General features: G+C 37.2%; 1 protein-coding gene and 1 pseudogene across 4 annotated transcripts in view; both read left to right on the forward strand.

Annotated features, from left to right (window-relative positions):
- Nucleotides 1–15,012, forward strand: part of LOC306649169 (uncharacterized protein) — a 33,513-nt gene extending 18,501 nt beyond the window's left edge. For all 3 annotated transcript variants that reach the window (XM_079119936.1, XM_079119935.1, XM_079119937.1), the window contains 3 exons: nucleotides 142–268; nucleotides 1,544–1,639; nucleotides 8,787–15,012. In XM_079119936.1, coding sequence (XP_078976062.1) covers nucleotides 142–268; nucleotides 1,544–1,639; nucleotides 8,787–10,564 — 2,001 coding nt within the window. In that variant the 3' untranslated portion in view covers nucleotides 10,565–15,012. The remainder of the gene's footprint in view (nucleotides 1–141; nucleotides 269–1,543; nucleotides 1,640–8,786) is intronic.
- Nucleotides 6,459–7,922, forward strand: LOC306649182 (proteasome subunit alpha type-6-like; annotated as a pseudogene). The gene has a single exon. The product of its transcript is annotated as a proteasome subunit alpha type-6-like (transcript).
- Nucleotides 15,013–15,299: the final 287 nt, after the last annotated feature.

Below are 15,299 nucleotides of genomic sequence, written 5' to 3' on the forward strand. Positions count from 1 at the left end.
ATTCCTGTCTCCTACTTTGTCATAGGCTTTCAGCCCTAGCCTTTATTTCGTATAGTCCCCTACTTGCTGCAGTGAAATCTCTAATCTCCTCTTTTTCCTCAAGAATGCATTCACCAGTAACATGTTGGCTTCTGGTTTCAGAAACTAGTGAAGTTCAGTGATGTGTCTGTAGTCTTCTCTCAAAGAGAGTGGAAGTGCCTGAATGCTGCTCAGAGGGACTTGTACAGAGATGTGATGCTGGAGAATTATAGCAACTTGGTCTCACTGGGTAAGGCCATTTACCTCAAATAATTTAAACACAGCTCTCTGAAATAATAGCTTTCTCTTCAATGAATTCAGTACATTCGTTTGTGGTACTGAGGATTAAACTGAGGGCCTCATCCTACTAAACTCATACTTTACCACTAAGCTATACTGCTAGCCCTTTAGGACTGTTTTTTAAGAAAGCAACTGAATTTCTCCCCTGTTCCTCAAGGAATTAACTGTATTGGTTTGTAAATAGCATTTCACCATACTACAGCGATCTTCATGAACTATTTCCTTAATCCATCTTTTGTGATGACTAAGGGACTAGATTTGAATTATGGGATATTTATTCCAAAGTCAATTTCAAATAAATCAGGTTTCACATTGAATTTAAGCTTTGAATTGCTTATGGATGTTCCGTTTGGCAGGATAACAGTCCCACCCAGGGTCACAACTTTTATGTCATAAATTAATAAAATGTATTTGAAATTGAAGTGAATGCATTCTGTTTCTCACAACAAACACCTTGGGATTGAAAATTAAAATTTCCACTAACTTAGCACTTAGCTTTAAATATCTTATCAAGAACTTCAAATTAGGGGCTGGGGTTGTGGCTCAGTGGTGGAGCACTCAGCTAGCATGCTTTGAAGCCCTGAGTTTGATCCTCGGCACCACATAAAAATAAAATAAAGGTATTATGTCCACCTACAACTGAAACAAAATAGTAAAAAAAAAAAAAAAAAAAAAAAAAAAAAAAAAAAAAAAAAAAAAAAACTTCAAATTATTTGAGGAAGCTAGCTTTTTTTGCTCCAAATAATTTTGTATCAACAAAATACTAATAACTAACAGTGCTTACCATATACCAGATGCTGTTCTAAATATTAGCCATGAAATAGTACAACTTTTATTTTCATTTTACAATTGAGAAACCTAAGGCCCAGAGAATTTAAGCAATTTGCTTATAATCGTTGGTCAGTAGATGGCAGAGCAGAATCTGAACCCCCATAGTCTGGCTCCAGAGTCTGTGCTCAATCCCTAACTCTCAACAGAGTGAGCCTGCAGGAGTTTTAGTTCCAAAATGGGACTTTTTCCCTGCCCATCAAGTCTCTTTATGCTCTAGGATCCTGAGGTAACCCTAATTAGAATATTCTTTAATGTTAGTTTTCTCTGAAGTACTTATTGATATTATGTTGACTGATCCATCTTTTATTGTAAGTTTAATCAAGTCTTAAAATGTTTTTGAACTTGGCATATCATATCACTTTTGTATCTTGTTGTATTTCTTTCTCGTAATCAGGATATTCTGCCTCAAAGCCGGAAGTGATCACCTTACTGGAGCAAGGCAAAGAGCCATTCATCGTGTTGGGAGATGTGCAAGGAAGACGGTGTGCGGGTAAGTAAGGGCTCAGCCGGCGCAGGCCTACACAGGCCAGCTGTCAAGGCGCAGGTGCAGGTTTGCACGTTGTAAGGGCTAAGACGGGGAAGAAAACGGGTTTTCTTAGCCAAAAGAACTTTTAGTGCTTTCTCAGTTATCACTGTCTGTTTTTTTCTCTTCTCATTACCCTCTCGTTTCAATAAGGGATTGTCAAGAGGGAAGAAGGGAAGGAAAGAGGAAGTACTAGGAATTGAAACGGAGCAAACTCATATGCATTTCTGAATATGTCAAAATGAACCCCACTATTATGTATAACTATAAAGCAGTAATTTAAAAAATTCAAAAGCAAATTCGAATTGCACTCTTTCTCAGTGCAACCAGTTGTTTTCCATATTTCTTTTCCTGCGTTGATTCTTAAACTTGTTTCCAATTCCTAAAGTTCATTCCTTTACCTATTCCGTACATATTCACTGATTGCCTTCTCTGAGCCAGGCAGTGTGCCAACTATTATTTGTATTTTGTTGAACAAGCTAAAACCTCCCTACATTAATGAAGTTGACATTGTAGAATGGGAGACACGCAGTAAACTGTAAACCAGGGAACAGATAATATAACGCGAACTAACAATGCATGATATGAAGGGAAAGTGTGAAGGGTGGGGTGATGGAGTTGGGCCTGGGACACAGCGAAGTTTTTCTAAGGAGGGGATATTTGTGCAGAGACAAGTAATAAGGGCTCATGTCCTCTGAATTCTGGAAGAAAAATCATTTCATGTGGAAGGGGCAATGAGATTTGTGTGTTTGCTAAACAGCAAAAAGCTCAAAGCAGATTTAGAGGGGGAAGAATACTAAATAAGAGTTTAAAGTTGAGCATGAGCCAAATCTTAATTTTGGGTTTTTTTTTTTTTGCATTGCTTTTCACAGTGGGAAATTTGGATTTTTCTTTTCAAAGAATGATTGAATGCTATAATCTCATATATGTTTTTAAATGATGACAATAGATACTATGTGGAGAATACACTAAAGGGGGCAAGACTGGAAGTAGAAAGGTCAGTGAACAAACTGTTTCAGAGGTCACTAGTCATAGCAGTGATGGTAACTTGGATTAGGATGGTGGTGGTGAAGGGAGATGTATTCATCTTGTGCTTTGAAAGCAGAGCTAATAGACCTGCCATGAGGTATACGTAAAAAAAGATGACTAGGATCCAGCTGATCTGGGCAGACAGGAAAGGTGGTTTGGAGGATGGGAATAGGGTCCCGTTTTAGATATCCAGTCATCCCTCAGTGTCCATGGAGGATTGGTTAAAGGTTTTCCCACTGATCTCAAACTCTGTTCAAGTCCCTGTGTAGAACAGCACAGTATTTGCATATGATCTATACATATCTTCCCATACTTTAAGTCATCTCTAGATTACTTATAATACCTAACCCAATGTAAAATCCTACATAAATAATTCCTACATTGTATTGTTTAGGGAATAATGACAAGAAAAAAATGATCTCTATGTATTTGGTACGATTTTTTTTCAAATATTTTAGTCTGCATTTGCTTGAATCCATGGATACAGAACCCGCAGATACTGAAGGCAACTGTGTAATTATTAAGATGCCTATTTGTGGGTTGGGGATGTGGCTCAGTGGTAGAGCTCTTGCCTAGTATGTGTAAAGCCCTGGTTTCAATCTCCAGTAACACACACACACACATACACACACACACACACACACACACACACACAGATACACACAAAATGCCTATTTGTCATCAAGGATGAGATGTTACGCAGCCATCTGAAAAAGCAAGTTTAGCACTTAGGGAGAAGTTAGGATTAGTTATATAAATTTGGGTGTCCAACCATGGGACTAGATGAGATACTTAGGGCTGATATAACCTATCACCTGCTTTTATAAATAAGTATTATTGGAACATAGCCATGGCTATTTATTTACATATTGTCTATGGCAGATAAGAGTAGTTGAGGCCCACAGAGCCTGAAATTTTTACTGTTTGGCCCTTTACAGAAAAATCTACTGACCCCTCCCCTAGGGAATGAGTGCTCCCCTAGGGAATGAGTGCTAAAGGAGGCCAGGAGGCCAGAAGAGACAGAGAAGATGGAGGCCCTCTATTTAGAGAAGGAAGAAGAGGCAGAAGTAGATTGTGACCACATAGACCTGAAGAGAGTGGTGCTATGAAACAGATGAGGAAAATGTTTCAGGAGGGAACAGTCATCTACAGGTGGACTGAACTGAGAACCACCCACAGGGTGTGGCAGGAGGATAAGGTTTTAGTAGCACCTGAGGATGAAAATTTGCTAGGTATGACTCAGAACAGGAAGTGAGGCACGGGTGATGATGAGACAGAAAATTCATTTAATGGAGATTTTTGTCAGGAAAAGAACTAGAGGTAGGCTTAAAAGCTAGAAGGGATGTGGGGTATGATGAGTCAATTTTAAGATGAGGATGATTCTATAGAAAGAAAAACATATTGAGGCAGGAGGAAGGATTATGATGGAAACTGGGGAGGTGTAGGATCCAGTGCGTAAGAAGAATTAAGAGAATTATAAATACAATATGGATACAGGTGAGCTGATGTGACAGAGGGAAGGTTTTCCTTTTAATAAATACCTCTACTTTTATTCATTTATTTTTATGCAATGCTGAGGATTGAACAAAGTGCCTCACATGTGCTAGGCAAGCACTCTACCACTGAGCTACAACCCCAGCCCCCTGTTTTTATTAGAGTAAGAGAAATCATCAGCTAGGAATTGGGAAGGTGGAAAGAAGAGTTGTGTGTTTGAAGTAAAAAGGTGTTAAATATGTTTTTAATATTGGTATTCAGGTTACCTGAACTTCAATAGCTTGTTTACTTTTTATTTTCTGTTGACCAGCAATGGATCATAATAGCATTTTCCAGTTGTCAACTCTGGACCACATGTTGTTCAAAGCACTTAATCTACATAGCTCAGGCAGTTTTCATAACAGCTATAAGAAAAGTACTATTAGCTGAGTGGTACCAACTGTAATCCTGTTCCTGATTACAGAAACAGTGACATAGGCCTTAATTACAGTTAATTGAGAGGCTGAGGCAGGAGGATCACAAGTTTGAGGCCAGCCTTGGCAATTTAGTAAGACTAAAATTCACTGATATTCATTGATGAAATATGTTTCAGTAAATTATAATCTTCTCTTTAATTCCACTGTTGTCAGCCCAGCTCCTTAAGCTGTGACCTCTGTCCTTTTGCCGTTACTTACTAATATTTGCAGTCTTCCTTGCATGTTGACACAGAAATCCTGGAGTTACCTCACACCTCACACCTTCCCTCCTTCAGATCAGGAATCTGAGTTCTCCAGCAGGCCCAGGTTGATATTGGTGGGGAATAATCTTTAGAGACCACAACTTGGGAGTTAGGCATGTTCATTACTTTTAGCTTTTCTGAGAGATCATTCTCTGACAGCCTTCTCTCTCTCTCTCTCTCTCTCTCTCTTTTTTTTTTTTTTTTTTTTTTTTTTTTTTTTTTTTTTTTTTTTTGTGGTACTGGGGATCAAACTCAGGGCCTTGTGCTTGCAAGGCAAGTACTCTACCAGCTGAGCTATCTCCCCAGTCCCTTCTCTTATTTTTCTAGCAAAATTAATCTATTTAGATGTAATCTCATCTAGGGTTGGTTTTGAACAGTTCTTCTAGAAAACTGTTCATTTCATCTATTTTTATATTTATTTGCAAAACTATCTTCCTCAATTAAAAAAAAAAGTACTCTCTGGTTAGTTTTCCCTTTGTCATTTTTTTAACTTCTTTTTCTTTTTCTTTTTTTCTCCGCAATTAGGTAAGCTAGTATTTTGTTTCTGCTACTGATTTTTTTTTAATACCGTGAATTGAACCCAGGGCCACTACCATTGAGCTACAGTCTAGCCCTTTCATTTATTTTTATTTACATATTTTTCCAGCCATTTTATTTTATTTGAGACAGGGTCTGGCTGAGTTGCCCAGACTTGCCTCAGACTTAACTTGTGATCCTCCTTCCTCAGCCTCCCAAGGAGCTGAGTTTATGCCCAATGCACCACAACACCCAGCGCTTGCTGATTTTATTATCTTTTTTTAAGGATAAACTTTCTAGTTTGTGTATTCACTCCACCTTTCTGGGTTTCTTCTTTTTATCATTTCATTTTGCCTTTGTTCCTTTCTTTTGTTTTCCTCTGGTTGACTTTCTTCTTTTTCTGACTTTATGAGGACACTTAATTCATTTTTTCACTCTTACACTTATATTAATATAAGCTGTTACAGATATTCTAATATGGTCTTTTTATCATAAGACTTTTCTATAAATTCTGATATTTTAATTTGCACTTCCTTATTGAACCAACAGTTACTAAGTTAAGTACCTTGTATATAAGAACTTTTGATTTTTCTGCTGTTATCATTTATTCCAGTTTTTATTTCATTAATGTTCAGAGACAGTTATATTTTTCTTCTCCTCCTCCTCCTTCTTTTTCTCCTTCTCTCTCTCTCCCTCTCTCTCTTTCTCTCTCTTTTATATTTACCATACTCTAATCCCAGAAAATTCTTTCACCACTTTAGATTAAGCTTAACATCCAATATTTAGATTATTCTTAGACTTTTTTCTTATCTGGATTGCAATCAATGTATCTTTTTTAAAAAAATACTTTTTTAGTTGTCAATAGAACTTTATTTTATTTATTTATTTTTATGTGGTGCTGAGGCTTGATCCCAGTGCCTCACACATGCTAGGTAAGCGCTGTACCACTGAGCCACAACCACAGCCCAACATATCCTTTCTAATGGATATCTCTGATTTATAAAGGAAGTAAGGTAGGAAAGAGTGCATTAATCACTGTAGTGAAGTAGGAGAGATTAGAGGCAGGGAGAAATATTTGTAATCGTTTCAAAATTACAGAAAGTAAGTGATATTATGATATTTAGTGGTCTTACACAATGACTTATCTTGGTGATATTTACTTCAAGTATCATAATAATCTCCTTTCCTTAAGATAATGGTTAATTTATTCTACAGTTAATTATTTAATACCTGGTTTATATCTAGAGGCTGTTATTCAGTTAAATGAAATAGGATTACATCTTCCTTTGGGAAATTTTTGGGATCAGAAAATAAACAAAAGAGCAAAGAGAAAAAAATAAATTGGAGACTGTGTTTGAAGTAGTGGGTGCCCCAACATGTCTCATGGTTCCAGCGCTGGTTTTGACCAGCACACTACCATTTTTTTCCCAAGAGCCAACTTTACCAAGTAGAATATGCTTTTAAGGCTATAAACCAGAGTGGTCTTACATCAGAAGCTATCAGGGGGAAGGACTGTGCAGTGATGTCACACAGAAGAAAGTACCTGACAAATGATTGGATTCCAGTACAGTGACTCACTTATTCGAGATAACTGACAATGTTGGTCATGTGACAGCTGACAGCAGATCCTAGGTACAAAGGGCAGCGATGAGGCAGCTATTTGGAGATACAGTTTGGCTATGAGATTCCTATGGACATGGTGTGCAAAAGAATCGCTGATCTTTCTCGGGTCTACAAACAGAATGGCCATTTGGTTGTTGTATGACTCTAGTCGGTACAGATGAAGAACGAGGCCCTCAGGTGTAACAGGCGTGATCCTGAAGGTTACAACCTGAGTCAACCAGCTTCCTTGGGGAAATGAGTTGAAGAAGAAATGTGATTGGACATTTGAACAGAGAGTAGAAACTGCAGTTATGTGTCTGTCTACTGTTCTAGCAATTGATTTCAAACCTTTAGAAATAGAAGTTGGAGTTGTTATAGTTGAAAATCCTAAATTCAGGATTCTTATGGAAGCAGAGATTGATGCTCACCTTGTCGCTCTGGCAGAGAGAGACTAGACATTGTAATTAGTTTACAAAATCCATGATGCCACTTGTCTGTGTGTTTGGTAACAACAAACCAACATTATGGAGGCCCTGGATTGAAAAAGGAGCCTCTCCCACTCCTACTACTCAAGTGGTTAGGACTGTGTATGAATAAAAACAGTGCTTTTGGAAAATAAAAATAATAAATATTTAACATACATTTGAACATTGTGAAAGGAAGGAAAGAACATGATGCTGGAATTGAGAATAAAGAACATGAACTGACTGACAACCAGCAGGGCCAGCCTTTCTGAGATGTTTGAACTAAGACTGAAAAGTAGGGAGGAGTCAGCCTTTCATAGAGTCCAGCATGGATTTTTAGGAGATGCAATAGCTGTGGAAAGCTGTGTGAAATAGGAAAGATTATAGCATAATCTGGGAGCTGATTAGTAGAACCAAGTGTCATATAAGGGAGGTAAAGAGGATGTTATCTTTGAAAGAGGTCTTCAGATAAATCAAAGGCCTTATTATATTCAGTGGTAACATGTTTGGAATTTATTCTGAGAGAAAGAGAAAACAAAATTGTTAAATGGAGATTCTCAAACTTTATCTATATCAGAATCATCTAGTAGTGTTATTAAAAATTCACATAGCTGAGCATGGTAGCACATGCTGTAATCCCAGCAATTTGGGAAACTGAGGCATAAGAATCTCAAGTTCAAGGCCAGCCTCAGCAACTTAGTGAGACCCTGTCATGAAATGAAAAATAAAAAGGTCTGGAGGGATAGCTCAGTGGTAAAAGGCTCACAGGTTCAATCCCCTGAACTAAGGAAACAAAAAAATTCAAATAGCTAGCCTCTCCTGTAGATTTGATTCACAGCTTGGAGTGGTACCAGAATAGCAGTATTTGTAATAATTCCCTAGATGATCCTGATCCACACAGAAATCACATAACCATTGACGTCAACTATTTGCCACATCACCACAATTGTATATAATCTGTCATTCTTCAAACTCATATGGCCTGCTTTCAAATTAAAGAACTATACCATATTGTAAAGTTCTTAAGTCATTTACTTCTTTTTTAAAATGTTTAGTTGTAGATGGACACAGTATCTTTATTTTGTTTATTTAGGTGGTGCTGAGAATCAAACCCAGTGCCCCGTGCATGAGAGTCAAATGCTGCACTACTGAGCCACAACCCCAGTCCAAGCCATTTACTTCTAATGAGAATTACTTTTACGTGTGTCTACTATTTTGAAGATGGAAGCTTTTATGTTTTTCCGACTAGAGGGAAAAATAGTTTTTGTTTACTTTTTTTGTTTTCTTTCAGGTTTGTTCTCCAGATATAAGACCAAGAAATTACCTTCAGGAAAGGAAGCTGATGAAGCCAGTTCTTCCAAATCGGAGACGACGGAAAGAAGAAAAACCGCTGGTCCTAAAGGATCCACCTTGAGAAATGAGTCGCAGAGCAAAAGTGAGTTGAAGGGCCAACAGGGACCTCAAGAAAGGTTCCTCAGGCAAATGAAAAGCACCTATAAGAAAAGGCCAACAGAGAGAAAGCATCCATCTTCGAATCAGAAAACCTCTAGTAGTGGGAATACTAGTGAAGATAGGGAACAGGGGAAAAACCTTAGTTCTGGCGCTAATGTGGTTCAAAGTGAGAAAAATCATACTGAGGAAAAGCATGATTGTCCAGAGTGTGGGGAAACTTTGAGTAGTGTCTCCCAACTTAATCTACATCAGAAAATTCATAGTGGTGAAAAGGTCTATAAATGTAAACAATGTGGCAAGTACTTTGGTCATCATTATCAGCTTATTCTGCATCAGAAATTTCATAGTGGTGAGAAACCCTATGAATGTCAAGAATGTGGCCAAATCTTTACTCTTTTCTCACAATTCAGTCGACATCAGAAATTTCATACTGGTGAAAAACCCTATAGATGTAAGAAATGCAAGAAAAGATTTAGTAGTTGTTCAGAACTTTCTCAGCATGAGAAAGAGCATGCTGGTGAGAAGTGTTATGAATGTAAGGAATGTGGAAAGACTTTCAGACTTAATTTCTACCTTACAGAACATCAGAAAACCCACACAGGGGAGAAACCCTATAAATGTAAGGAATGTGGGAAAACTTTTACTGTATGTGGACAACTTACCCGTCATCAGAAAATTCATACCAGTTTAAAACCCTATGAATGTAAGGAATGTGGGAAGTCCTTTAGACTTAGTTTATACCTCACTGAACACAAAAAAATACATACTGGTAAGAAACCTCACGAATGTAAGCAATGTGGGAAAAGCTTTAATGTCCGTGGACAGCTTAATCGGCACGAAACGATTCACAGTGGTGTAAAACCCTTTGAATGTGAGGTGTGCGGGAAGGCTTTTGGTTATAATGGTGACCTTAGAGTACACCACAGAATTCATACGGGTGAGAAACCACATAAATGTAAGGACTGCGGGAAGGCCTTTATGCTCCGTTCAGCCCTTACTGAACATCAGAGAATTCATTCTGGCATAAAGCCCTATGAATGTAAGGAATGTGGGAAGACTTTCAGAGGGCGCTCTCAAGTGAGCCTCCATAAGAAATTTCATACTGACTTGAAACCCTACAAGTGTGTAAAATGTGGGAAGACCTTCAGATTTGGTTTCTACCTGAGTGAACATGAGAGAATTCATACTGGGGAAAAGCCCTATAAATGCAAAGAATGTGGAAAGGCTTTTATTCGTAGAGGAAATCTTAAAGAACATCTGAAAATTCATTCGGGTGTAAAACCCTATGAATGTAAAGAATGTGGGAAGTCTTTTAGTTGGCGTGGTCAGTACACTCAGCATCTGAAAATTCACACTGGTGTAAAACCCTTCAAATGTAAGGAATGTGAGAAGGCCTTTAGTCGCAGTGGAGACCTTAGAATACATCAGAGAATTCACACTGGTGAGAAACCCTATGGGTGTAAAGAATGTGGAAAAGCCTTCAGACTTAATTCGCACCTTATTGAACATCAGCGAATTCATACTGGTGAGAAACCCTATGAGTGTAAGGTGTGTAAGAAGGCCTTCAGACAGCGGTCACACCTTTATCAGCATCAGAGAACCCATAATGTAACTTAATTTAAGAATGCCTTTCCATGCATGCTCTGTTTATTAGAATATCAAAGATAGACAGAAATTCTGTCCGTGTGCCAATCTTTCTTTAGATGTGTTAACTTAATAAATATTTAAGAGCCTTCTAATACCTCTCAGTCCTTGTTCAACTTAAAGGAATTCGTACTAGAAAATAAACCTGTTGATGTGACAATTGTGGAAAAGTGTTTTTAGCAATGATGTACTATCATCATTGCCTCTCCACTACTCTAATACCTGTGTGATATCAAACAAAACATGTAGGTCTTGTTGCCTCTGTTGTAAAATGATACCTACCTAAAAATGTGGCTAGTGGTTTATACATCATCGATAATGGTTATACAGTATACTCTAACCTATGTGATACTGTGAAAATTGTCTGGCCCCAAGCTGTTTCCAATTAATACTGGATATTATCGTTGTTATTATTATCAGCATTACTCTTAGTGAATTTAATAGAAAGAAAAAGTGGAGAAAATAAACATAGAAAAATCATTCAACACTTGCTATGTTTTGGGAAGTCCATCTCTGATAAAAATCTGCTGTGGACTAAATCTTCAGAATCCACATAGGATATGTAATCCCAATGAGAAGGTGTGTGGAAGTGGGGCCTTTGTGGTAATTAGGTCATGAGGGTATAACCTTCACAAATGGGAGTATTTTCCTGATAAGAACATCCCCCAAAGCTAGATATTTCTCTTCCCTCTTCTTTCAACCATGGGAAGATACAGTGAGGAATTAGTGGGAAAAACAGTACATTCTGTTATGACACCCATTTCACCCACTGGCTAGATTTGAAAATCTGTGCTTTGCATATTTGCTATTTTTCCTGAGACACACATATATATAAACATACATTTTTTATTTATTTATTTTGGTACTGGGGATTGAACCTAGGCACACTTTACCACTGAACTACATCCCCAATCTTTTGTATTTTTTGAGACAAGGTCTCACTAAATTGCTTGGAGCCTTCTAAGTTACTGAGGTTGATCTTAAGCTTGCAGTCCTCCTGCCTCAGCCTCCTGGATCACTGGGATTACAGGTGTGTATCACCAAACTCAACTACACACACACACAGATGTAGCATATATGAGTGTGTTATAAACATCTTATCACTTTACTGCTAAATAATCAATATTTCCTAAAAGGGTATTAGGTGTAACCAAAATACTATAATCACAGCTTAAAAATTAATAATTCCATAGTATCTTGTAATATCCAGTCAATATTGAAATTTCCAGAATTGTTCCAAGAGAATATTTTGATAGACATTTAATAAGATTCATTCTCCAGGATGATGCATTTGATACATCTGCTCTTCCTGTCATTTTTAATCTGAATAGTTCCCCTCCCCATCCTATTTTCGTGATACTGGCTTTTTGAAGAGTCCCAGTTGTCTTAGAATATTCTGGGTTCTAGGTTTGTCTAATTTATTTCCTCATAATACTGTTCATCTTGTTCCTCTCTCTCCAAAATAGAACTTAAGTAGATGCTCAATTTTATTCTAGTTAAACATTTTTATCAAGAACAGTTCACAGGTATAGCATGGTTTATACGCACAGGAGGCATTTGGTGTCAGGCTATCCCTTTATTAATGATGCTAAATTTGATCACTGGCTAAGATAGTGATGTCCAGGTCTCTCTATTATTAGGGTACATTATTTTATTTGCAATAAGAAAGTAATTGGGTAGTTATTTGTACCTTCTCTTGAGAACTTACAATCACCTTTGTATGATATCAGTCATGAATTAAACTGAGGTCAAAATGTAAACTATACATCATTCAAAGAACTGGTAATGCCAGGCATGGTGCACATGTCTACAGTCCCAGCTATTCCAGAAGCCGAGGCAGAAGGATCACAGGTTCAAGGCCAGTCTGGGTAACTTAGCAAGAACCTTTCTCAAAATAAAAAGTAAAAAGGGATAGGAATAAGCTCAGTAGTAGAGTTCTTCTTGGTTCAGTCCTCAATACTGGGAGGTAGGGTGAGGAAGGAGTATTAATGAAATGTCTGGGTGTTAGAATTTTGGGGTGTAAACAAAACTCTGTTCAGTGAGAAGTTGATATCCCTTAATGCATACAGGAGATTACAACTGAAAGAGATACTTTGGGGAATAAGAGCTTTTAAAAGCTCCCAAATATTCCTAGGAATTTAGAAGTAAACATGAGTACGCAGGGCTGAGCATATACTTAGAAAAAAAATGAGATGGCCGTAACTTCTTACTCTGGACCTTCAGGTTCTGTACGAGCAGAAAGTAAAGGCTTAAGTCAGAATTTTAAACTGGTTGAGGATTGAAGGTATGCCCCAACACACAGCCTATCTGCAAAGACTGGGAGTTGTTTTTTTTTTAATGTATTTTTATATATTTTTTTTATGTGGTGCTGAGGATCAAACCCAGTGCCTCACATGCGTTAGGCAAGTGCTCTACCACTGAGCTATAATCCAAGCCCTGGAAGTTTTTGTTTTATTTTAGGCATTTAAGTTAGCCCTAGCTGAGCAGCAAGTTAATGGAACAGAGATTTCAGTGTTCACACACAACAAAGAATACAGACTCTGAACATTAGTTCAAAAAAGTCACTTAAACTACAACCAGCAATGCCAACAAACACTATGGGGATGGATGACTTAATTTCTATGGTTGCCATATAGTAATATTCAACATGTTCAATTTTATGTGCATGCAGCGTGCACACACACACACAAATTATCAGGCATGCAAGCAAGCATGTGTGAAATATTAATAGAAACTGAAAAAACACAGTAATTAGGCTTATTAGAAAAAAGGTTTTTTAAAGATTTTTTAGTTATAGATGGACACAATACCTTTATTTTATTTTATTTTTTTATGTGGTGCTGAGAATCAAACCCAGTACTTCACATGTGCTAGGCAAGTGCTCTACCATTGAGCTACAACCCAGCCCCCAGACAAAAGTTTTAAATCAGCTGTCTTAAATGTGTTCAGTGAGATCAAAGAAACCACGTATGAAAAAAACTAAAGACTGAGATTGATGACTCTGTCAATAGAGAATATCAATAAAGAGCTGGAAGATTTTAACAGGAACTGAGGAGTCTATAGTTGAAAAGTCCAATAACCAAAATGAAAAATTCTCTAGAGGGGTTCAACAGCAGATCTGAGCAGATGGAAGAAAAAAAATCAGCAAATTTGAAGACAGGACAACTGAAATCATCTAGTTTTAGAAGCAGGAAAAAAAAGTAAAAGTAAAAAACAGACCTTCAGAGACCTAATGGATATTATCAATCCTAAGAATATATACATATGTATTTGTTTTACGAATAGATAAAGGATACCCAGAAGCTTCTCAGACATAAAAAGGGGAGAAAGAATATTTGAAGAACTAATGACTAAAAAGTTCCAAAATTTGATAAAAAATGTGAACCTATATATAGGTTGCCCAAGAAACTCCTCAAATCCCAAATAGGATAAATTCAAGAGATCTACATTGAGACACATAATTCAACTCTTGGAAAAGAATCTTGTTTGTTTGTTTGTTTGTTTTGATGCTGGGCATTGAACTTAGGGCCTCATACATAGTAAGCATATGCTCTACCACTGAGCTACATCCCCAGCCTCAACAACTAAACAAGGCGCTAAGCAACTCAGTGAGACCCTGCTTCAAAGTAAAAAATAAAAGGGTCTGGATGTGGCTCAGTGATTAAGCACGCTTGGGTTCAACCTCTAGTACCAAAAAAAGAAATGAAAAATATACATCTAACACAATAAGGAGACAATAATGGAGGAATTATGGAACAAAAACAGTAAAACTTGGAAAACAAATACTAAAAGGATAGAAACACATTCTTCATTAGTAATTACATTAAATGTGAATGGATTAAACTTTCTAATTAAAAGGAAGAAAGTAGCAGAATGGATTTTAAAACAGATTTTTTAAATGATTCAACTATATGCCATCTATAAGAAACTTTCTTTAAATTAAAAGATACAAAATGAAAGCAAACAGATGCAAAAAGATATTCTATAAAAGAGTAGCCAAAAGAGAGTTGGGGTAGCTATGCATATCAAACAAAATAAACCTTCAATCATTATTTTCAAAGACAAAGAACATTACTTAAGGATCAAAGGGTCAATTCATGGAGAACAAATAACAATTATAAACCTATGCACTTAGCAATGGAGCCCCAAAGTACATGAAGCAAATACAAACAGAATTGAAGGCAAAATAGACAGTCCAACAGTAATTGAAGTCTTCAACACTCCACTTTCACTAATGGATACAGCAACTGGACAGAAAACCAGTAAGGGAATAGAGAACTTGAACAATACTACAAACCAGACCTAACAGACATCTATGGAATGTTCCACCCAACAATAGAATGCACATTCTTCTCAAGTATACATGGAATGTTCTCCAAGATAGATGATGTTAGGCCACAAAACAAGTCTCAATAAATTTTTTTTAAAAACCCTGTAAATCATACAAATATTTGGATACTACTCGGCATTAAAAAGGAACAAACTGTTGATACACATAGCAACTTAGATCTCAAGACCAGTATGTTGAAAGCCAATTTCAAAAGGTCACACACTGTCTGATTCCACTTAAGTAACATTCCTGAAATGACAAAACTATAGAGAGGTGGAACACATTAGTAGTTGCCAGGGATTGGGGAAGGGTACGGGTGTGATCATGAAGAGGTAGTGTGAGAGACAGCTTTGTGTTGATGGAACAGTTCTGGATCTG

This window comes from Sciurus vulgaris (genome assembly GCF_902686455.1).
Source record: "Sciurus vulgaris genome assembly, chromosome: 17".
NCBI classification, from domain to species: Eukaryota; Metazoa; Chordata; class Mammalia; order Rodentia; family Sciuridae; genus Sciurus; species Sciurus vulgaris.